Source organism: Cavia porcellus, unplaced genomic scaffold (genome assembly GCF_034190915.1).
Source record: "Cavia porcellus strain 051 isolate PalLab524CR breed Dunkin Hartley unplaced genomic scaffold, mCavPor4.1 scaffold_25, whole genome shotgun sequence".
Taxonomy (NCBI): Eukaryota; Metazoa; Chordata; class Mammalia; order Rodentia; family Caviidae; genus Cavia; species Cavia porcellus.
In genome coordinates, this window is record NW_026947508.1 from 27,127,422 (window position 1) to 27,151,769 (window position 24,348).

The window sequence follows — 24,348 nt, forward strand, 5'->3', positions numbered from 1 at the left end:
CTTCCCTTGCACTTAGCTAAACCCAGGCTGCTTCATGAGGCAGCACACTCTTCTCCCTCTTCCAGCCCTCGGCTCACTGTCCTTCCCTTGCCAGCAACATCTCAATTAGCATTAACTCTTCCAACCCTTTCAGAAAGACACCTGCAAGTATGTATGGCCTCTTAAAACTGTTCCATGTCACTCTTCCAGAAGCCTTATGTACGATAATCCTTGAGGTACTTAAGCTTGGGAACAAACAGAAACAATTCAAATATCCAGCAATAAGGAAACCTAAAACTCAATTTTTGCTATATTCTACAGAAGATACATATTAAAAACAATTATGACCATGTGATAACATGAAAAATTATTTTAAGAAATGTGAAAAAGCAACATAAAATTTAAAATATAGTGATATAACTACCTATATTAATTAATTTAATTTTCCTTTGGTATCAGGAATCAAAATCAGGACTTTGCACTTACCAGGCAGGGGCTGTGCCACTGAGCTATATTCCTGGCATAATTACCTTTAAAAATTACACAGAAGTTGGAGATTTAGCTCAGTGGCATAAGTGCCTGCCTGGCAAGCACATGGTGAGTTCAACCCCTAGTACCAAAAAAAAAAAAACACTACACAGAAAAGTAGTGAAAAGATAACGAAACTCTCACAGTGGTTGTATTACAGTGCTGGGAGTGTGGTTACCTTGTTCTAATCCCTATATTACCTTTATTATGGAGAAAAGCGGGGTGGTGCACCTGTGAGCTTTAGACTTCAGAAGAGCTACTGCCTCTTACCGTGACAGTGGAAGGCTCTTGGGAACCAGAGCCTCCAGAATGCACAACAATCACTCATAAAATTGAAGTTTCCAGGTCCCGGAGTCCTTAATTGCTGTCCTACCCCAAATACTATCTAGAAGACAAGGTTCGATCAAAATGGTTCTCAGATGCCACTTTAATCAAGGTTTTCACTACACAGTGATGAGGGGTGGAAGATGGTGACTGTTTTCAGGCAAATTCACCAGGCACATGTCCCTCCCTGCCCCATGAACAACCTGTGCAACTGACAAGGGAAAAATGCTTTCCTTTCCCAGAGATTCCCATTCCTGAGCTAACAAAAGGACTTCAGAAAAAATGAACACCAAGGATAGGGCAAACTAGTCAAGGGAACCAGGTAGATTTCTGAATTCTTCCAGTGCAAACTGGAACTAGACATGTGTGCACCCTCCTAACAGGAACACCCAAATCCCAGCCATTCCTACTTGAGGCCAAACCACCTCTCCAGCATACTGAAAGCCAATGTCCGTCCACAGCACTCCTCTGGGCAGTACATCAGAGGAAGCGTGGAAGCCTGAGCAGTTGTGGACCCCATGCTACAGATTTAGCCCTCCTCTTGGCTGGCCCTCAGCTGCTCCTTGTGTCTCCCTGGCTATTAAGGAGCAGCCAGTATACATGAGGCCGAGGGGTGCAGAAGGGACCAGAATAAGCAGCAAAGCAAATCAGATGTATGTTCTGGGGCTGAGTTGACATCACAGCAGGACCAGTCCCAGCCCTGTTGACCATAAGGTCTTGAGTCTTCCATTAATTCTTCTCTGGGCGGTTTCTGTTCAGGACAGATTTAGGGGCAAATTCCAGCTTGTCCTTAAGGCTAAGCACCTGGGTGTGATCCTTGCCTAGCAGTTCATCCAGCTTACGATCTTCCCGACGCTCTGAGATGCTCTTCTCTTCTTCCACAGGCTGGGGATCCTTTCCCCTGATGAACCATTCCAAGTGGTAGCCCACAGCCCCAACCACGAAGGCCACAGGAAATGTGACATAAGGAGCATAGGTACGCACCACGGTCCAAAGGACAGGCCACATGACATCTGCAGAGGAGCACAAGACAGCATTAGGGAGAAACAATCACTCGCTCCTCTACCAAAAATGTGACAACCCACAAGGCACTCCACTTAACAGGCAGCCTGGCACAACTCAGTGAGTAGTCACCCTGTGCAGATCAGTACAAGAGGGTACTCTTTTATTCACTAGCTGCGTCCCTGAAATAACCTAGGAAATGCTGGAAGACTTAATTGTTAACAGAGGTAGAAGAATCTCTATTTTACGTACTATTATCTTTTGACAATTGTGTCCCCATATATGGCAGTGTTCCCCACAAAGGGACCTCTGAGCCTTTCCCAATAGAGGTTGTTGACCTCTGGCTCTCCCTTTCCAGTCTGCCAACATTTCAGAAAGGGAAAAGAAGCCCTTCCCTGTTCCACAAAATTTCTCCATAAGTATAGCCAGGAACCACATACGATCCCACTGTAAATCTCCTGGTTCTTCAATAATAAGTAATTTCTTTTCCTCAAGTATAAGGAGTGTATTTAAACAACTCACACATAATCTATGGCTTACCTTTTCTGGATTTTTTTTTTTTTAAAAGCAGAATATATTTTATTGAGAGAAAGAAAGCTTCTGTCTGAGAGAGAGGTCCCAAGTGGGTTGCCCACTTTTCTGGATCTAAAATAAAGATTTTATTCTATTCTTCACTTGGCTTTTCTAACAATGTATAGGAGTAACCTATAGTTATAAATCTGTTAGTCAAACCACTTATAAAATATACTATCTTTAACCAAACCTATATCCTTACATTTGCATAGTAAACTCCTAAACTTAAGACAAACCATTAGATATACTCTGGACATTCTAGGGTCCCTGGACTTGAAAATTGGACATTCTCTATAAAAACCACTATACAAGCCATGGTAGGATGTGAGAGAGTGAAACTGTCTTCTGAAATAAAGCAGAACAAAGTAATGTAAAAACACAGAAACTGGGCCACTCTAACGGTTCTTTAGTCACAAATGATTATTATCATTATTAACAATTATCAAAGACCATTCACAGTCATCATGATAGCTACCATTTACTGAGCACTTAATACATGCTATGCCTTAGGCTAAGTACTTTACACATACTTTATACACTTTTTTCATCCTCATGTCTGCCCTAAGAGGTTCCAATTCTCTTTGGAAGAATTCAAGTGTTCTGTGGACCTAAGCCGATAATGGACTATCCTAAAGGTGAAGGAAGAAAAACTGCAGGAGCTTCAAGTCTCCCCTGTCCTATTCCTAATGCTTTGTCTTAGCATCAGGCCTACACAGTTTTCACATTAGTTATCATCTGACCCTGACAACACCTACATGATATACAAATTACTACGGCAAATTTTTGTATATGGCCACAAAGACAATGTTAACTTGCCCAAGATTACTAAAAGCAACAGACTCACTGATTTTAGGCCCAGACCTCTCCAAAGCCTGTACACTGCAGATAGATACGTGGCTTCTGTCCAAATTCTGGACTTAAGAAAGAACCTCGTGTATATTTCCTCCCACTAGCTTAGCATCTTACTACCTAGAAGAGCTTCCACTTTCATAAAAATTCTGAGAGATTATACTGAGAGATCTGTGAAATTCTAAGATGTAGACAGTAAAAGGCACTCCTGAAGAATTCCTGTTTTATTCCCTGCCTTTTAAGGTATTTGTCTCTTTCCTAAACAGCAACTCTCCATATAATTTTCTGTCTTAAAACATATTAAACATCAGTCCACAACTAGGGTCCCTGGCTTATATTCATTTTCAAATAAGCATTTATTTATTTAACACTGATATTCAAAACATATTATCATTTTCTCAAAGTCAGGCACTGTGCTGGATTATTTTACTTGTCTGCATTTCTCAATACATCATAAAGTGCCAAAAGAAGGCTCAAGTCTACTGAGCCCACTTCATCCTAACCAGCTCCCTGCCCCTCCCACCCTTTCTGGTTGGTTGGTTGGTTTGTGGTCTGAGACCGGGTCTCACTACCAGTTCAGATTGGCCTTGAACTCTGTAGCCCAAACTGGCCTCAAACCCGGGATTACAGGGGTGTGTCACCACGCCCCGCCTTCTCCCACCCTTTCTGGCACAGACTGCTAAAAAAGTCTATTGAACGAATGAATGACAACTCAAGTAACTCACTAGTGTAAAACCACAGCAGTCATCCACCAGCAGATGCCTTTGCTGATTACGAGAAGCTAGAACTCCACTAAGTCATTCCCAGAATTATAAAAATGAAGGAGGCAAAAGTGTATTGCAAACTCTGTGACGCCTGTTTCCAGCCTGGCATGGAGGGAGCCTGCTAAATCGTCCAGTAGTAGGCAACTGGGCAGCAGGGAAACCTGTCCTTCGGACTGGAAGCCTCGCTATCAAATTCGAGATTTCCTAAAAGGAATAGGGGGCCTGGGAAAGTGGGAGGATCTACCCCGACTGTCACTGGAGCCCAATTCCGAGAGAGGAGCGCAAGGTCAGGGTTCAATCCGCTGCCCTCCCTCGGCCGCCGGGCGTCCAGTCCCCTTACCTCATCCCACCATACTCAGCCTCAGCCACACCCGCACTCACTCAGGTGCCCGCGGCCTAGACGAAGTGGCCACAGGAGACCAGTCGGGCAACGGAGCGCCGGGAGGCAAGGACACTGCCCGGCCCGGCTCGGGACGCAGCGGGCACTCTGTCCCTCCTCTCCTAACTCAGAAGTTACTGCCGGAAACCGTCGCCAAAGACAGGCGGCCCCGACAGCCCCTCCAGGGCAGGGAACGGCGCTCCCGACCCACGCTCACCTGCGGCCCAGCCTGCACTCCTCGGCCCCGCCTCAGCTCTCCGCCCGCCAACCGGGAGCGCGGAAGTCTCCGCTCCCAGCGGCCGCGCTTCCTCGGAGCGCAGGGAACCGCCGAGCTCCGGTCAAGGGATGAGAGGAAGCTAGACGTCCGCAACCAGGCCTGCGGGCCTGAAGTTGTGCAGCGCCCCCTGGCGTCTAGGAGGTTCTCCAGCGATGTCGCCACGCGCGTTTCTCGAAGAAAATGAAAAATCATCTATTCACTTATTTAACTGACACTTATTAGGCGTCTCGTAAAACCTAAGTAGGATACTCAGAAACATAAGATATGATCCCTAGAAGAAGCTTTCCTTAGCCGCGTGTAATCTAGTGCTTTAAAACCTTTTTGGAGCCTAGCTAACTTTCTACTTGTGTCACCTTGAGAACGCTATTAATCTATCTGAGCCGCCCTTGTTCTGTGTAGAGACAATAACATTCATGTAGCAGGGATATTTTGAGGATTAGATGAGATCATGTACGTAAAGTACTGTGCTAGGCACACGGCAGGCGCAGAAATAGATGATAGCTATTGCAAGTCTACTGATAATTGAACTATAGTAAAATCTGTTTTATATGAGCTCTGAAATATAAGTATTCACTCCCTACTCTGTGCTTCCACAGTCTATTTTACCAAGTACCAAAAAGGCCCCAGCGCTCAGTCTCCTTAATACCCCACCTGGCCCTCCCTTGTTAGCCTCATTCTCCTGATCTCAGCCTGACATATTTCCTCATCTTCGGTAACACATAACTAATTTCTCCCTACCCTCATCCACATTCCAGACTTAATGTCTGTGCCTTGATTTACCTTTTGCATCTACCCAGAGTAGTCTTCCCACCTTTCTTTACCAAAATAGCTTGTTTTTTTCAAGCTCATGGGTCACCTTCATAGGACGTGTTCTAGGTCACATTATCAGGTTACAGACCCTTCCTCTATTATTGCAAAGAACTCAAAGTTAAGCTTGCTAGCAAAGATGAAGAGAAAACAGCATGAAGACATATGTAGGAGACTATTTTTAGCAGAACTGATTTGCTTGTACATTGAATATGTAGAGAGGAAACAAGAATAGAATGCCTAGCATTCAGCCAGACAATCAACGTGTGCTAATTGGGGATGTAAACATGGCTGGGACCATTCCTGTCCTCAGTTCTGTCACTGAAGAGTAAGCAGATACATCTACAACACATCACCTTAGTGTAAGAAATGTGACGCCCAGCCAGGAAAAATGAGAAGGCTCCCTAGAGGAACCAGCCCTTGAGCTGCTTCTTGAGTACTAAGTAGTTCCCTCAAGCAGACCTGAGTAGGACTCAAGTCCAGACCTGGAAACCAGATGTTCATGGCTTCAACTTCTGACTCTGCTGATCCCAGAAAAGCTACTTACGCTGTTTTGAAAGACAATAGGATTCACCTCTAGAATTGTTGTATTAAATCATCTTCATGTGTATATAGTGCTTGACAAAGTACTTGACACCTCAATAAATGTTCAGTAAATGGTTACTGACATGTTAAGTATTCCCTAAATTCATTCCTCCTTCTGCAATGTTCTATGTCCATTTTTGGTTATTCATTAAACCAAAACCGTGAATGATATCTTCAAGGCTTTCTTTCTGCATAGTTCCCCAGATCTACCTTGTGGAATCTATGCCTAAATGTTTCCCAAGGTCAGCATCATTTTCTCTTACCTGGACCACTTTAGCACTTCTCGTGATGGTTTTCCTGTCTTCCCATTGCCCCCTCCAGTCCGTTTCCATTCTTCTGACCAAAAGGTCTTTCAGAAATTTAAATAAAACCATGAAATCTCTAGTTTGACCCTCTCATGGGTCCTTCTGTCTATAACTCCATGAACTTCACATAACTGTCCTAGTCTGTCACCTCAAATGACCCTCCTGCCCACCCTCCCAAGAAGCTGGAACTATAGGTCACCAAGCCCTGTTTTTAGGTATCTTGATTTTGGACTTCCCAGCAGGCACAGCTGTGAGGCAACTACCTAGTCTGAGGTATTCTATCATAGTAGCACAGAATAGACTTAAGACACTCTGATTGCTAGAGGACCCTTCCTCCTATATCTGCAGGCCCTCTGGGATAGTGGGCCTTCCATAACTTTCTGTTCATGTGCCTGGCTAAGGCCACACTCAGACCACAAGGACTAGATACCTACGTGCACACACACACACACACACACACACACACACACACAATCAGAACAGTCAAGAGAGATTTTAAACATCATGCTTGTAGTGGTTACAGGTGCTGATCATTCCTCTGTAATTTGCACCTACCTTATGACTCCAAGAAACCCAGCCCAGTTTCTGAGAAAGATTTAAGAACTGTATGCTATAGAAGACTAAACTTAGTCTCAACCACGTTTTTCACTGTGACATTTGGGTAAGTAGCTTAACTTCTCCGAGCCTCAGTTTCTTCGTGGGATTGCTCTAAGTATTATCTAGTTTAAAACTCATTCATGTGCCAATTTTAGAGATGAGGAAATCTCAGCGAACTAAAGTGGCCCAGGCCTCACTTGGCAAGTCCATGGGAAACAGACCAGTGAGCATTACTAGAGGAAGCCACTACCATCCACTCCATTCCCAAACCTGGCTGCGCATCAGAATCACCTGAAGCACTTGTTAGAAACTCATTCAGCACAGAGTTTATTCGCTAACGGCTTGGACCAGGCCCAGGAATCTTTATGGGATCAGCTCCAAGCTGATTTGCTTTTGGGAATTCAAACTACATAGGAGCCCTTGCTGTGAGCTCATGAGTGTATACGTACACAATATTTTGCTTTCCAGAAGCAGCTGCCAAGCCAGCCTGTAAGAAATGTTTACACCACTCCAGTTCAGACCCTTGCCATGACTCTACCCAAGCTTCAGACCCAATCTCCCCACCAGGACTGGAAGTTGACGTGATCAAGTCCCCATACTCCCAGTGGCTTTTCTTCTCCTGGTCTTTGCACCACTGCTCCTTGATCTTGGGACATTTTTCCCAGTCCCAAGTGCTCCTTTTGTGACAAAGACCTAGTGACTTCTGACACTCATGGCTTGTATGTTTAACTGCAATGTTTATTTGTCAGTTTCCCCCATAAAACCATAAGCTCCAAAAGGATAGAAACTACATAATTTAGGGCTATCTCAGTGGTAGCCTCAGTAATAAATGTTTTCTGGGTAAATGAATGGGAAGAATGAGCTGGTCCAGCGTGGTCCCAAAGAGCAACTGACCCCCTGGAAGGCTTCTTGCTCCTGGCCAGAGTGAGGCATCAACCCCAAGGGACTAGAAAGGGGGATTTCTGGAGGAGGCTCTCCTTTTGGGGCTGGGGAGGTTTTAGAACTGAAAAGCCATGATTTGGCTTAGACCTAGCTCCACTACTAGCTTTGTGACCTTGGACAGGTTGCTTAACCTTCCCTGAGCTTCAGCTTTCTTGCTTGGCATAAGGATGCGCTGCATGCACATAAAGCACTCCTCCATTTTCTGAAACATGTTAAGCATTCAATAACGTTAGCCATCACCACTAGGTTTGGGTTGGCTTCCCCAGCAAGTTCTGTTCTACCTCCTTTTCCCAAAGAAGTCCACACACAGGAGGCATCAAAAGTGACAGCATTCCTCTGAAGTTTTCTGCTGTTGTTTGGGAATGACTGGAGCAGAAGGAACAATGTGCCCTCGGGGAAAGAAATCATATTTCTCAATACCTAATAATAACCACATTCCCTGTTTATCCAGCACATGCTGCGCACCAGGCACTAAGTCCTACTGTTTCCCTCTCTGGGGAAACCCTAGGAGGACTTAGGGGCAGATAGGGAACCAGGCTGAACCATGGGGAGTGAAGAGGTCAATGCCCTTCTCCAGGAAAGCCTCCTCTAGGCCTCCAGGAAGGTCTAGATCCTTATGGTGGCTGGATCCCCTTTCTCCAAGCTGGCCCATCAGCAGGAAGAGCTCAGACAACCCCTGTGCCCCAAAACAAGAGGGCAGTCTCCAGGCCCTTTCTCTGTACCCCCACCCCACACCAGGCAGAGGTGGCCCCTTCTCAGCACCCTGTGGGTGGAGGTAGCCTCTTCTGGAGAGAGCAGGTGGCTCGAGTGCAGTTCTGCGGTTTTATTTTTCCTGGTATACTCAAGGGGATGTGGGAACAGCCACAGGGGTGGTGAGGGGAAACCCCCATCTCCCCTCCCCAGCCACTGGGACAGGGAGAGGCCCAGGCGCCCTGGTCCTGGGTTGGTCCAGCCACTGTGGTCCCTGGGCCCTGTGGGCAGAGGGTTGAGGGTGGAGCCCTGGGAGGGTGGAGGAGGCTCCTAGGCGGGGTTGGGTAGTCTTCATAAAAAGCCACGAAGCTTGATCCCCCACGAAGCCCAGCCCCGCGGGGTTGGGGGGACGCAGAGCCCAGATGGGGGACCTGGCCCGGCCTGGCCCATGGAGGAGAATAATGGCAGAGATGGTGCCCATGGAGAGAAAGTGAGAACAAAGCGTCGGACCAGGAAGATGGGCTTCCAGGTGTGGGGCACGGGGTGGAGAGGCACGGCCCCCGGCCCAACCTGGGCGCCTTCGCGTGGGGTCGGGAAGGTAAAAAACCCACGAGAGTGTGACGGGCAGGAGGGGCCAGGGCGTGCGGTGCCGGCGGGGCGGGCGCATGGGGCTGCCCGCGTTCACAGTGACCTCGACGCTGGGTGTACAGTACGGGTAGAAAACCGCGGGCCCGGGCCGGGCTGGGCGGGCCGGGCGGGTCACAGCCTGGTCTGGGCCTCGGGGATGTAGATCTCGATGCTGTCGGCGCTCTCGGTGGCCGAGCTGTGGCGGAAGGAGGCAGCGCGCTTAGCCGCCAGGAGCCGCTTGCGCGCTTCCTGCCGCTGCCGGTCCACGGAGTCCAGGGAGCGCTCCTTCACCGGCACGCCCCGGCCCCGCGAGGGCTTCTTTGGTATCGGCGGAGGGACCTTCTTCTCCTCCTGTTGGGAGAGCGAAAGCGCGGCCGTGAGCCCCAGAGCCGGGACCACCCCCAGCATCCGGGATTGGTTCAGGCCCCAGCTTCCCAGGGGAATGGGAATCAGGTGGCTGCGAACGGAAAGCATGGATCGCACAACCTAAGTCCCAAGGTCAAAACCCTGCATCTTTAAAACATGATGGATTCGCTCGCCCCCTGGTGGAGCCGTTCTTAACTACTTGCATCAGCGTGCAGTTTGGAGACCAGTCTCCTTCTCGTTCTGCCAATCGAGTCCAGGCAAGGGGGACAGGATCACCAGCAAGCCTCTGAGACCCATCACAGACAAGTCTAGTGAGCCAAAAGATGAGGCATGCTCAAGGCTGTGCCCTCTGTGCCCAAGCCTGAGCTGAAGGTGACCTTCTAGAAAGTCTAGCTCTACTCCTTCAAATTGCAGCTGGCTAAAGTTCTGGAAGTTCTGGAAGCTTAGGTAGTGAGATGCATGGAGACCAGGAAGCAGTGTGATCATTCCAGAAAAGGATGATCATCTATTCCCTGCTGAACACAGGTCTCTTCCCCTGCACACCTCTGCCCCCAACACATTCCCTGTGGAAGGGCATTTTCCAGAGTGTGGCCCCTAGGCCTCAAGAGACCCCCCCCACACACACACACACATACACACCTTAGGCTCCAGGAGTTTCCAGCTGTTGGCCTTGAGTTGCTGTAGCTCCAAGAACTTGAGGGTTACATCCTCAATGGACAGCTGCAGGAGGTCCCAGAAACCCGCCAGGTCCTGGAAGGTTGGCACGGGGAACGCAGTGGGGTCCTGCAGCAATGGGAGACATGAGGAGCACCCTATCAAGGAGGTCTGACCCCAGCCAGAACCACAAAAGCCCTATCTGATCTCATCATCAAGAAGCCTAACCTGGGAGAATGAGGTGGGGCTAGAAGACAGGAGACAGAAAAGAGAGTGGCCCTCTCACTCTCAGGCAGCACAAACACCTGGCCCCACCTCCAAGCACAACACTCAAAATGACTCCTGAAAGATCAAAAACCTGCCCCCCCCCCTTGCCCCCCAGCCACACTGGGGCACCTGCCAGGTGCATACACTCAGTAGGCTCTACTCCTGTGGGACTCACCATGCTTTGCTGACACAGCCGGAAGAACTGCTGGACCTTCTGGGACAGGAGAAGTTGTGTGCTGCCCACTGCACTTCGGATCTTCTCCAGGACTGGAGAGAAGAAGGCAATTCAAGGAGAAGAACAAGACGTCTTCTTCCCCAGCCTCCAGAAAGTCCACCCTGATGACTTTCACCTCTTGGTTATTTGCATTATTTATGCATCTGTCTCCTCCAGTCCCTTCTCTACCTCACCCTAAAGTTCCTGACATGCAACTCTGTCCCATCTCACCAGGACAGAATATTCTGATGTCCCTTGCTTCATGAGCACTTACTACATTCACTGACCACTTATCTTCCTGTGTCCTTCCTGCCTCCCAAGTTAGCACAGATGGAAACCAGCCCCAGCCTAGCCCTACATCCCTGGCCAGGGCATCAGCTCAAAGACCATCCATTGGCTGAACTGTGTCATTCATCAGGGCATACCTCCTTGGCTCACCAAAAATTACTAAGTAATTTCATGAACATGACCTAGTCATCATTCCATCAACCTGGGGATTCTGCCATAAGGATTTCTTCCAGACTAGACTGATGGAAAAGGGCCATGCCCTCCTTCATTCCAGGGTCATGTCCACTTTGCTGAGCCTTATCACCTGCATCAAAAAGGATCTGACTTGAACTGCCCCTCCCCTGCCTTGTCTGGTCTTACCACCTGTTTCAGACTAGATCCTTATACTAGTCCACATATGAATAGTTCCCCCTGTCCCCTTGGTCCTGGTAATTTGGACTGGTAGTCATCTCCTAGAAGATCCAGTCTTTTACCCAGTTCATGCCCCCAGTCCTAGCTGGGGCCTCTGAAGCTGTTCTTCCCAAGAGCTCTGGGTACACCCTAGTACCAGTGTGGAGTCCGTAAGCTCCCATATGGAAGGACTGGCAAAGGCTGAGTCATGCCAGTCATGCTCCACTGGAGCCCCACCACCGGACACCATCCCAAGCCCACGGAAGCCCACACCCCATGCCTGCCAACTCACTCTCCTCTGGCAACTCATAGTCCTCCGCCTCGCGCTCCATCTGCTGGCACCAGTGCTCCAGCTTCTCCACCTCTGCCCGCAGCATCTTGATGAACCACTCGCCATCTCGTGGGCAGGGGGATGTGCGGCCTGAGTCAGGGAGGCTACGCGAACCACGCTCCATCCAGGAGTCTCGGCGGCCAGACCCAGGCCCAGGGGTGGGAGTGGGGGCAGGGCCTGGCGACCCATCGGTGGCCGGCGGCTCATACGGCAGTGGGTAGCCCTCTCGGTAGGCCCACTGGCCCTGCGTGTGGACCGTACGGAAGACTGAGTAGGTGGGGGCCCGGGGCCCGGGCTGGGGCTCAGAGGCGTGCCTCTGGAAGGAGCGTCCAAACTGCAGGGCCTTGTCTTCTGTGGCCACTGTAGCCAAGCCAGCCAGGCCTTCAAGCTCCAGGTCTGCCTGCACACCAGCCGTCACGCTGTTGGAGCGCTTGAATCTCGCCCGCCTGTGGAAACAGGCACTTGTCCCTTCTGCCCAGTCTCATTCCAGCCCTCACTCCCACCCCAGACAAAAAGGGAAGGAGATGAGGAAAAGAAGGGCCACAAAGGAAGAGCCATTAATTCACACACTTGCAACTGAGGTTCACCTATTAATCTACCCATTGTACCAACAACAGATGAGGATGACGGTAAAAATATCTGACAAACACTGCTCCATGGCCAGGTCAGATGATGGTAGACAACTGTCAAAGCCTACACTGACCAAAGTATCAAAGCTACCCCTGCTGAATCTGACTAAGGGGCAGACCAAAGGGACCCTGGGAAGGTCCGGGGTGGTGGCAGCTCCATACTGATGAATGCAGAAGTGTTTTTGGTATTCTATTAAATGGTATGTCTGTGTTAGTTTACACTATGTCAGCCTTACAGAGAAATAAGGACACTAAAGGCCCAGAAAGGCCCGTGCTCATCCAGCTACAAAGAAGCAGAGCCAGGATTTGGACTCAGAGCTGCTGGATTCCACTGTCAAACACTCTGTACCATATCAGCTGTTAGAACATCACAGCAAGAGATGCTGGGAGTGGCTACGGATGGAATGGGCCTGCAGCTGGGAGGACTTTTCCCCTAGGGACCCTGACAGCACAGCCCAGAGCCTGGCCAGACACAGCATGCCAGTGCCAGTGGAGCTGAATTAAGTTGTTGGCAGGAATGACACAGAGCCTGGAGATTTCTTCTTTGAATTAATAATATGCAAATCCTATGCAAAAGAGAAAGTCAACTGCCCTTGTTATTTTTTCCCCCAGAGTCCAGAGTAGGGGCTCTTTTCTATGAAGAAGTTATTGGCTCCCTAAGAGGCACTTAAAGAAGTGAGAGTCGGACGGTATGAGGAGTGGAGCACACTACGAGTTTCAAGGCCTAGGAATCCAAAGGCCCACGGGTCCTAAATTTTCTTCACCTCTGCCTAGTGATAAAAGAGAAAAGCTTGTCTAGCTAGCTCCAGGACCCTGGCCAGCTTTCCAGGAGACTCTCCCAACCCTACAACTTTAGCCTGCCTCATGCCGCCCAGGCCTTCTCTCCTCACTGCCTGCCTGCTTCCCTCCAGCTGGCGGGCTGCGTGCTGGGAGCCTGTTGCCATAGAAACCAGGCCCAGAAGGATGCTGCAGGACCCAGGAAAGAGAGATGCACTCATGTGCAGTCTCCACAGAGCCCTATGTCCCCACCCCCACCTCTGTATGGAGAGAAAATATGTCTTCGTTGCCTCCTGCAAGGTCTTCACCTTGGAGTCTGCCTTGATCAGATTGGCATCATCATTTGCCTTGACTATTGGACTGGCCTCCTTTCAAACACTTGTGCATTTACTCAATATATGCAGAGGAAAAGCACTGGACCAGGAGGGAGACCTGAGCTGTAGTGCTGGTTTTGTCACTATATGCCTTTGGGAAGTCCTCCATTAGGCCAGCTAATATGTATCTATTTAAAATATATGATTACATATTACATGTAAGTACATACACATATATGTATCTTAAAATGCACATATAAAATTATAGGAATTGATCAGTAATCGTCAAGGTATTTTCTCTCTCCAAAATTATACCTTATATGTTTTAAGATCTGAGGACCAACAATCCTCTCCTACCCAAGATTGGAACAGTGTTCCCAAAGCTGAACTCTGCCAAGTCATTCCCCTGCTCAAAATCTTCCCACAAGTCCCCACTGCCAGCAAGATAAAGTTCAAACTTCCTGTGCCAGCATTTACTGGTGGTCTGATACTCTGGATTCAGTCTTCATCTTTAACTTTATCTCTCCCATATTCTGCTAATCCCCCAAACAGATTACATGTGACTCTGATTCTAAGCCTTTGCACATCCTATTCCCTTGCTTGAAATGGCCTTCCTTCTCCTCCCTGCCTATTCCTCACTCAAACCTCTCTTCTGCCATGGCTCCTATGACTTTCTCAGCTGCATAATCCCTCAGCAGTCTTCTTGCATCCAGAAGTAGTCTTGTCATTTGGTTAAACTGCTATCTCTTTCTGGCAAGAGTCTCGTCCATCTACCTATATCATCAAGATGCACCCTGGCTCTCCACAAGCATTTTTGTGCCCTAGAGCTTCAGTTAGCCTGTGACTCCATGAGAGCTTCATCAGTTGCAAACCACAGAAGTAAAGGTAGGATTTGCCCCAATAAATGCACTCCTAAAGAGCCACCATCCCCGCTGCTTCTTTGAACATGGATTTGTCACTGGGCACAACTGCATTTCCTGCCTCTCACCTTGTCTTGTAAGTCCTAAGAGAATCATGCTCCATCTTGCTAGGAGTCACAGTGTGGAACAGAAGCACGAAGTGTCCCAGGCTTCATAGCTTTCAAGTCTACCTCAACAAGCTCTCTCACTGTGAGTGCTTCAGGGAAACCCGAAGGAGCTGAGAAGCTTAAGAGATTAGTGGAAGCACAGTCCTTACCAACACTCCCAGACAGAGGCCAGTGTCTCACACGGCACAAGTGGGAGCCAGTCATCCTTGTATGAGTGGCATTTGAAACTAGCAGTGTAGGACAAGATCTCCCCACCCCACCCCACCCAAAAAAGCAATGGATTGAAGATCCAAAGTCCTGGGGAACATGGACATTTCACAGGCAGTGAGAGACAGTATAGCCCACAGAGGAGAGGCAGGGGCAGAGAGGTTAAGGAAGAAGACATGAAGACTCTACAAGCTGAATGGGAGAAGAAAAGTCTCAAGAAGAAACAAGCAGCCAACACAGAAAATGAAGCCACTCAAGAGTGAAAGTTGTCCATTGATTTGGCAGTCGGGGAGCAGGCTCGGTGTCAAGTGGGGACAGATGCAGACTGCACCTGGCTAGCAAGAAGTAGGGGGCACCAGGCACACAACTCCTTCAAAGAACTTGCAGAGACACAAAAAAGAGCAAGACAACGTCTGTTACAAGAGGGGTATTTTGTTTAGGATGGTTCTTACATGCCACATCCTGAGGGAAACAAGCCTAAAGGGGTGGCAGGATAATGGCACCCAGCCATTATCCATGTCCTAGTCCCTGGACTGTGTAAAGCTATTGCCTTTCATGCCACAGGGACTGTAAGATATGATAAAGCTGAGGATCCTGGATTATCCAGGTATATGCAGGAACAGGAAATTAGTACAACCTATAAAGAAAAATCAATTGAAGACAGAGAAAAGAGAAGTAATAGCCAAAGGAGCCAAGTATAAAAGGAGTACAAAGGAAGGTTTTCTGAGTTCTTAGTATGTGCTAAGCACAGCACTTTACATAAATAAACATGCTCAGTCCTCATGACCAGCCCCATGATAAAAGTGTCAGAATCATCCCTACTTACAGAGGAGACATGATGCCTAGGGAGGTTAAGTGACTTTCTAAGATGAAAAAGTGATCAAATTAGCTCAGAGGCCACTTCTTCAGCCACTTAGGAAGACAGATGCCCAGTCACTGATACAGGGCTGGTGGAGGAGGCAGGGAAAGATGCAAGCAAGTGGAGAGCTGATCTGGAAGCGGACCAGGATCCTACCAGATGACCTCCTTCATTACAGTGAGTGGCTGCAGAGGGGATGTGTTAGAGACTTGCGGAGGTTGGGGGGAGGAACGAGAACAAGCCATTTTAGGGGAGACAGCAGCACCAGACTGCCTGTGCTCAAAATCCAGCTCTGTGGCTTGTGCTTTGTTTCATTCTCTATAAGTGAGAATAATAGCTCGGGAGATAATGTATGTACAGAACTTGGGACAGCACCTGCCTGCCCATTGTGTTAGCTATTGTGGAGAAGGAGGAAAGTTGGTGGCTCTCACTGTGAAGAAAGGAAGCTGGGCAAACACAATAGTCCAAATGCAGCTCTGAGAACCTAGCTAGGGCATTGTAGTTATTAATTATTGTGATTGCTGTTGATCATTTCCATCTGTTCTCCCATAGCACTCTGAACAAAACCTCTTTTATCCTCTATTTCACATTGTATTGTGGTGAGTTATTTGCATATCTGTCTCTCACTAAATGGGGCATTTCCTCAAACATAAATGTTGGCTAGGTGGCTGATTGGTTGGTTGGCTGGAAGGAAGGATGTAGAGACCACTAATTATCCCTCAACATCCATTCTCCCTTTCTTCCTTAGTAACAGAATCCCATAATTTTAGGCTGGACACGTGGCCACTTTGGACAAAGATGCTTTTTCCAGTCTCTCTTACAAATAGGTATAGCCATGTGGCTAAGTTCCAGCCCATAGCAGAAGTGATGACTTCTAGAAAGTGTTCATGAAAAGATTTTGTTGGCTTGGGATTGTGGCTCAGTGAGTACAGTGTTCGTCTGACATATACAAGACCCTCAGTGTGAGTTCTAGCATCTTAAAAAAAAAAGTATTATTGAAAGGAAGAATGTGTCCTACTTCGTCCCTTCCGCCTACCTAATAACCAGAACAAAGACACAAGGGCTGGACCTCGAGTAGCCATTTTAGAACATGATATTGCAGACAGGGTCAAAGGTAGAGAAGTAATAAGATAGAAAGACCCTGGGTCCTGACCCTGTAGAACACCTACCAGCCCTCTGGACTTCTAAGTAAGACGGAAATAAACTTCAGTCATGTTTAACTCACTGTCATTTGGGGGTTTTCTGTAACTCACAGTCAACTCTAATCCTAACTATAACAGATGAATTTTCAGGGCAGTAAAGTACAGGGCCTGTGTTCCTATTTCATTCTGGATTTGGCAGTAGCTGCTGTGCACTTGACCAACAGCTGTAAACACAGGATAGCAACCATTGGGAATTATCACTAACACATAACAATGCATTCACAATATACTATTTCCAAGCCTTTTAAGCTGGCTGCAAACGATCCTCCCCTCCAGTGCTGCCAGCCTGACAAGGACTGCAATCTTGATGATTGTGGAAGTTGCTATCCTGGTTACTGTGGGGAGAAGTTCCTTTGGTGTCTCTCTTGGGGATAACATAAAAGCCTCTGGAAAGAAACCGGATCATCCCAAGGGACACAGTGTCCAAGAAATGCTCAATATCGACAAATTGTCAAGAGGTTTGGCTAGGAGTATCAGCAGCAGGCTGGCAGGGGGAGGAGGAGGAGGAGGCAGTGACATTTGAGCCAGGCACAGCAATGTACCCACTGCTGTCAAAGCTCCTCTCTATGAAAGTACCTAAGACAATCAGGCAGAGGTCCTGAGCCCATCATCCCAGCCCAGGACTGTGACAGCAAGGGAAGTGGGATGCTGGGTGCAGATTCAGAGGAGTCCTGAGCATCAGTTAGGAGCCACCCTGGAGCCAGAGGCTGAGGAGCAGAGGCAGTGGCTGTACCCAGGGTCTACGCTCACTCAGCTACTAGACCTTTATAGGACTGCTGTTAGGACACAATTTCAGAAAATGGAAGATTCCTGCCCAAGGCTCAAAGGGCTCCTTCTCTAGGCATGTGCCTTCCCAAAGTCCTAAAGTCAAAATGGCCATAATGCTAAGGGAGGGGTAGAGAGGCTTCCTAGTTTTCCAGATACCCTTGAATGTACACAAGTGGTATAAATAGGATTTTCAGAAAAGTACAGGGCTCTCAATTAAATTTCAGATAAATAAGATTATTTTATGCATAAGTATATTACAAATATTGCATGGGACATACTGATACTATAATTTATTTGTTTATCTGATAATCAAAATTTTTCTTTTTTGACTTTTTTTTGTCTTTTTGAGACAAGGTCACACTGTGCAGTTCAGGTTGGCTTTGAGCTCACTTTGTAGCCTAGGCTGGTCTCGAACTCACAATGATCCTCCTGCCTCAGCCTCCCGAGTGCTGGGATTACAGGCACACCCGGCTCTTTTTTGAGCTTTTAATACAAGGTCTTACTATGTAATTCAGGTTGGTCTTGGGCTCACTAAGTACAACAGGTTAGCCTTAAACTCACAGCGATCCTCCTACTTCAGACTCCCAAGTCCTGGGGTTATAGGTAAATGCCACCATGCCTGACTTAATAATCAAATTTAACCAGACATTCTAGTGTTTCTTGATGGTTTTGGTGGGTTTGTTGGTAGTGGTTTTGTTTTTGGTAGATCTGGAATTTTTAAAAAGGGATTAATGGGATGGATCTAGAGTTGGAAGATACAAGAGATCACCATGTTCAGAGATAACTGGAGTAAAAAGTAATCACCTTTTCTAGGACCTCTTTCTCATATTCAGCAAGGACACTAGATGTCTTATTATAGCCCAGAGGGTGCTGGTCTAAGGACACAGGTGTGGTAAGGGTACCTGGAGGCAGGGCTGGTCACTGTTTCTTAAGTAGGTTCTTCCTTACTACAAGGCCTTAACACATGCTGCTCTCACTTCCTAGAATATATTTATCTCCTATTTTCAATTAGTTGGTTTTTGTTCCTCCTCAGGTGTCTATCCAAATGCCACTTTCCCATGAAAGTGACCTCTCCGTCTGGGTCAAAACCTCCAGTATACACCCTTATGGTACAGACACCTCTCCCTTGTGGTACTTGTCACAGCTGTAAGTCTACTCAGGGAAGGAGGAAGTGCTAGGGATTGAACCCAGGGCCTCCAATGTGCTAGGAAGTGTTCTAACAAGGAGTTATAGCCCGGGCTCTAATTCTACATTATCTATGCAATTCTTAGATTAATGTGGTATGAAGCTTTCAAAGCCAGGACTTGTGTCTGTGTGTGCTCATCTCTGTCAATACCCAGTACTGCACTTGACAGAAAATAGGCATCTGTGGGCAAATGAAGCTGGGGAAGAGGCGCAGTGCAGACAGAATTGATGCAGCTCACAACCCTGTGCATTTCTAAGCCGAGTCATCACCGGCGGACAGCTACAAGGATCTATGGATAACTCCCAGATATAAGCAGCCAGAAGTCTGAACTCCACCCAAAAGGTCAGCAGGGAACAACCTGAAAGGCAAAAATAACATGCCTTTCCTGTCCAGCAATTTTTTTTTCACTACTAGAGATCAACCCCAGGGTCTCGTACATGCCAGGTTCTCTACCATGGAACTATACTTTTAGCTTTTTTCTTCTATTTTGAGGCAGAATCTCACTAAACTACCCAGGCTGGCCTTGAGCAAGCAATCTTACTTCCTCAGCCTCCTGAGTACTACCCAGCTATATTATTATTATTGTTGTTGTTGTTATTGTTACATTATCATCATTATTACTAATTATTATTATTATTTGGTACCTGCTATAGAACCCAGGGTGTTCACATTGAGCTACATCCCTATCCCTTCCCTTTTTAAAATTTTACTCACTTTTTTTTTTTTTTTGGTACCAGGGATCGAACTCACTACTTCACGCTTGCCAGGCAGGCGCTTATGCCGCTGAGCTAAATCCCCAGCCCTCCCTTTTTTAAATTTTTAATTTGGAAACAGGGTCTTACTAAGTTGCCCGAGCTGAGCTCAAACTTGCAACCCTTCTGCCTTAGTCTTTGTCCAGTAATTTTTAAAACCAAAGTACAAACAAGTAAGACAGGAGTAAAGACCAAGTTACAAGAAAATGAGTGGCACTGGGTCGGGGTACAAGTCCTGGATGTTTGCCTAGCAAGGCTGCTAGAATTCATGGCTTGCTTTTATGTACCAGTTGGGGCATGGTGTGTGGTGAGTCAGTCTTAAAGCCAGGGACAGAAGGGACAGCAAGGACTGCAGGTGTATAACTAAGAATGCCTTCAGCAGACAAGTGAGGGAACCTGGCCAGAGAGCTGGGCCAGATTCTCCTCTCCCCACCTGTCACTCCCTCTGAATTCCCAGTGTGATCACCTGTGCCAGGCAATCCAGTGCTTCAGACCCTTGCTCAACAACAGCTCTCCTCCTCAGCCCACCGCATCAAGACCTTCCCAAGCACTTCCATGAGTGCAAGGAAGACCACGTTCTCTGCCTGTCCCTGCCCTCCCCAGCCCTGCCCCATATTCCAAAATGCTTGTCACCTCAGACTCTTTTCCACGCATCTGCTGCTATCAGCCTAATGGAGACAAATGATCAATGTAGTAGGTCAAACCAACTTTGTAAGCTCCCACCCACACCTCAAATGCACAGAAAAGATGGATAAAATAAAACCAAAAAGTGGTTTTGCTACAACTCCAATCTTGAAACTAGGAAAGAGTCACTTTCAGGTATCAGACGCAAAAAGGAAGATCAAAATCTAAGTAGTGAGAGGGCATCTAAGCCAAGGGAGCCCCAGGAATTTCAGCCAGACATATGCTAGAGGCTGGACGGGAATACCAAGTGAGAGGAGTGACCTCTCCCTGCCTAAGCATCACCAGGAGCTGGAAGGAGACAGTGCATAAAGCCTGCAGCCAAGAAGGGTCTGTTTTGTTTACACACTGGAACTAGAAAAACACGTGCCAGTGATTCAGGAATGTGGCCTGCAAGTAGGATGCTGGGAAATCAGAACATTAAGTCAGTATTGTGTGTAGGTGTGGGGTTCAAGTGTGTACTACCAGGGAAACCCAGAAACTTCAAGCTGAGAAGTTAACCTTAAAGCTGGTCCCAAGCTGAAGCAGTACTGCAGTATGATGGAAACTGAGCCCATGTGGAAGGAGTGGGCAGTAACAAACAGCAGCGAACATGCAAACTGTTCAAATATGTTTGCAAATCTACATTATTAAACCATAATAGCTATAACAACAACTGATTTAGCTGAGCCTTTAAAGAGGTATAATCAAAGTACTCAATAAATATAATGTGGAAGACGGGAGGAGGAAGCTAAGAAGAAAATCAAAGTATACTTAAGAGGGATAAAAATACTAATTTTAGGTATTTTTAGAAAAATGCAAAATTAAGTGTATTTGTCACATTTGTAAGAGAAGTCATTATTTAAGAAATGTAAACTTCCAAATCAATGGAGAAAAAAGGAAAAATAAAGCAAATCTGATCAGTTCAGCAGAAGACAGAAAAAAATTACAGAAGATAAAAGCAAGAAAAACTATTAAATGTCTTACAGAAATTATAGCAATAACTCAAAATAAATTAGTATTAAAATATATAACTGGACTTATGTCTACCAAATCCTAGCTACACATTGTTTAAAAGCAACACACCTATCTCTCCTTTTCTTTTCTTTTTTTTTGTTAGGTGGGGTAGGTGGCTGGTTGGCACTGAGGAATGAACTCAGGAGCTCCCACACGCTAGGCAGCAGGCACTCTGCCACTGAGCTACATTTCCAGCCACAAGCAATACTTCTTAAACACAAGAGGGTAGGACAGTAAAAGTATAAAAAGCAGCCTATTTCTTGATAAAAGAACTAATTCACTGAGAAGACACAATAACTATAAGCTTGAATGGTTATAAACAGTGCACTACCAAACTCAAGAAAAAATAAAGTTATCAGGGAAAATCACATCCAAAATCACAGTGAGACTTTTTTTTTTGTCTTTTTCTTTTTTATTGGTACCAGGGATCAAACTCACGACTGCCTGCTTGCAAGGCAGGCGCTTATGCCGCTGAGCTAAATCCCCAGCTACAGTGAGATGTTTTTAAAACACCTCTCTCACAACTGGTAGATTAAACATACAAAGAAGAAAAAGGATATAAATTCTACATCTGATCATATGTATGATATACAATATAAATAACAAAAATGATAGAAAAAAGCCTCAACTAGTCTAAGGAATACATACTGTGACCACATGTAACAAATTCAAATACCCATAAAAAAAAGGCAGCCTCCAAAATAAAAGAAAATAATTATATTTGGGAACTTTAAAAAAACCTACCAAAAATTTTTAAAAACAAGTTATAGGTTAAAAAGAAAATCAGACTATTTTAAATTAAACAATTAAAAATATGAAATCTTAAAACTTCTGAGATGCAGCTAAAGCACTATAGTTAAAAGAGAATTTATACCTAAAAGCACGTGTTAGACAAATGAGAAAAATGAGTTGGATGAATAGCACATGCCTGTAATCTAAGCTACTTTGGGAGCCAGAGTCAGGAGAATTACAAATTGAAAGCTAGCCTGATCAATTTAGTGAGAACCTGTCTCAAAATTTTAAAAAAGCAGGGTCATTATGTAGATCTGTGTGAAGGCCCTGGGTTTTACTGAAAGGAAAGAATCAAGGAAGGAAAGAAGACAGGAAAGAAGGAAAAGAAAAAAGAAATACTGAAAGTTAATGTTTAATAGGCTGTTATGTATTCAAAAATCTGGCAATGCATGCAAAAATAATATAGCAAAACTCTGATAAAAATTGCTAACGCTTCATATATCCATCCTTGTCTTTGTCTCTAGCTATAAGAACCCTAATTTTTATCTATGTACTCTGTATCTTGCACATTGCTTCCAACTACAAGACCACACACTCCACAGCCTCCCTTGCAGCTAGATGCCAACAAGTAATGTGGTTATAGCCACTGTGATATATGTGTAAGTATTTTGTATACTTTGAAGAAGTCTTTTAAAAAGGAAGAAATACATCCCTTCTTTTCACTTCCTCTTTCTCATTGTTCAGAATGCAGACACTACAGGTAGAGCCTGAACTTCAGTTACATGGATAGACTGTAAGGTGATACACAAAAACTGGGACAGCAGCAAAAGAGAAAGAGCCGGGGTTCTCACACTGCACCTCCCTATCCAGGCTAGCCAAATATTCATATATTTAATGAGAAATAAATACGCTTGTGTAAGATATTATTGTGGCCTGTTGGTCAAATTTAATCCAATCTGATAATAGAATCAAGCAATTTATTCCAGGACTGAAAGAATGCTCCAATACAGAAATTTTATTCGTATAATGCACCACATTGTACATGCGAGTAGGAAATCTATGAGCATCTTGATAGACTGTGGAAAAGTGTTCAACAAAATTCCACTCACATTTTCTATTTAAAAATATGAAAATGGGCTGGGATGTAGCTCACTGGTAGAGTACTTGCCTAGCATGTGCAAGGTCCTGAGTTCAATCCTCAGCACCACAAAAAAACAAACAAAATAAAAGTCAACTATGAATGGAAGGGAATTCCTTAACATGATATAATTTATCACAAACATCATTTTGAGGAGTTTATCTTTTTTTGTGTGTGTGTGACAGGGTCTCACTATGCAGTTCAGGCTGACTTTGAGCTCACTTTGTAGCCCAGCCTGGCCTTGAACTTGCAACAAACCTCCTGTCTCAAGCTCCCGAGTGCTGAGATTACAGGCATGTGCCACCACGCCTGGTTTAGAGAAGTATATTTTCTAAAATCAAGAAAGAAATAAACATGCTACCACTCAACAATGAATTGGAAGTACTATTCAAAGTATTGTAAGATAAATGCATTTAAGAATATAAGTAAAAAGCAATATCCTAGCCTATAATCCCAGCTATTTGGAAGATTAAAACAGGTAAATCACAAGCTCAAGGCCAGCTTGTGCACTTAGTGAGACTCTGTCTCAAAATAAATAAATAAATAAATAAATAAATAAATAAATAAATAAAAATAAAAAGATCTAGGGAATGTAGCTCACCTGGGGACTGGATTAAGCCCCTAATATCAGAAGTAAAAAGAAAAGAAGAAATACTCTATTTGCAAAAAAATAACTGATTATATAGAAAACCCATCATGATTTTCAGATAACATGAGACCTGAAGAGAGAGCAGCAAGATTGCTCAATAAAATATCAATATACAAAATTTAATAGTGGCCCCATATCCCAGCTGTATCCAATTATAAAATACACTAGGAAAGAAAGACCCCAATCATACAGTCACCACAGTGGGAAACACCATTGCCTTTCTCCTGGATCATGAAAAATCATCCTTATTGGCCTTTTCATTTCCACTATTACTTCTCTCAAATTCATTCTACATTCAGAGCTAGTGATCTTTTGTAAACATAAATTAGAGCATGTCATACTCTTTCTTTAACCTTTTAATAGCTACTCATTACTTATAATTAGATTCCAGTTCTTTATCATGCTGATGCTTGGCATGACCTGGCCTCTGGAATTCTCTAATTCACTCTCACCACTCCCTCACCCCACTCCACACAAGCTGCACGAATCTGCCTTCAGTTTTTCCTGCCCCTGTCTCTACATATGCCATTGTCTCTCCCTAGAAAACCCTTCCAATCATCACTTGAATGTTCTCAAGCATCAGCTTAAACACCACTGCTTAATTCAAATAAAGCCTTTTTATCTCCTTGTCTTCATATTCTCACCATGATATGCAGTAATACCCCCTTACATATGTTACCATAAAATGTAACC

General features: G+C 45.7%; 2 protein-coding genes across 6 annotated transcripts in view; both read right to left on the reverse strand.

Annotated features, from left to right (window-relative positions):
- Positions 1–916: 916 nt before the first annotated feature.
- Positions 917–4,780, reverse strand: Smim12 (small integral membrane protein 12). Of its 3 annotated transcripts, none has more exons than XM_063236042.1 (2): positions 4,616–4,780; positions 917–1,844 (listed from the first exon to the last, which is right to left on the reverse strand). In XM_063236042.1, the coding sequence occupies exon 2, from the start codon at positions 1,837–1,839 to the stop codon at positions 1,561–1,563; it is 279 nt and encodes a 92-aa protein (XP_063092112.1). In that variant the 5' UTR covers positions 1,840–1,844; positions 4,616–4,780; the 3' UTR covers positions 917–1,560. The 3 variants fall into 3 exon arrangements, with proteins under 3 accessions (XP_063092112.1, XP_005004275.1, XP_005004274.1); XM_005004218.4 differs by lacking the exon at positions 4,616–4,780 and adding an exon at positions 4,401–4,609; XM_005004217.4 differs by lacking the exon at positions 4,616–4,780 and adding an exon at positions 4,360–4,606.
- A 3,939-nt stretch (positions 4,781–8,719) lies between these two features.
- The window catches only part of Dlgap3 (DLG associated protein 3), a 59,924-nt gene continuing 44,295 nt past the window's right edge, over positions 8,720–24,348 (reverse strand). For all 3 annotated transcript variants that reach the window (XM_063236040.1, XM_003471475.5, XM_063236041.1), the window contains 4 exons: positions 11,700–12,184; positions 10,691–10,782; positions 10,234–10,377; positions 8,720–9,579 (listed from right to left, as the gene is read on the reverse strand). In XM_063236040.1, the coding sequence (XP_063092110.1) occupies positions 9,361–9,579; positions 10,234–10,377; positions 10,691–10,782; positions 11,700–12,184 (940 nt within the window). In that variant the 3' untranslated portion in view covers positions 8,720–9,360. The remainder of the gene's footprint in view (positions 9,580–10,233; positions 10,378–10,690; positions 10,783–11,699; positions 12,185–24,348) is intronic.

What these genes read in the sequence shown, in the direction of transcription:
- Smim12 (XM_063236042.1), bottom strand. Translation starts at nt 1,839, where the DNA reads ATGTGGCCTGTCCTTTGGACCGTGGTGCGTACCTATGCTCCTTATGTC.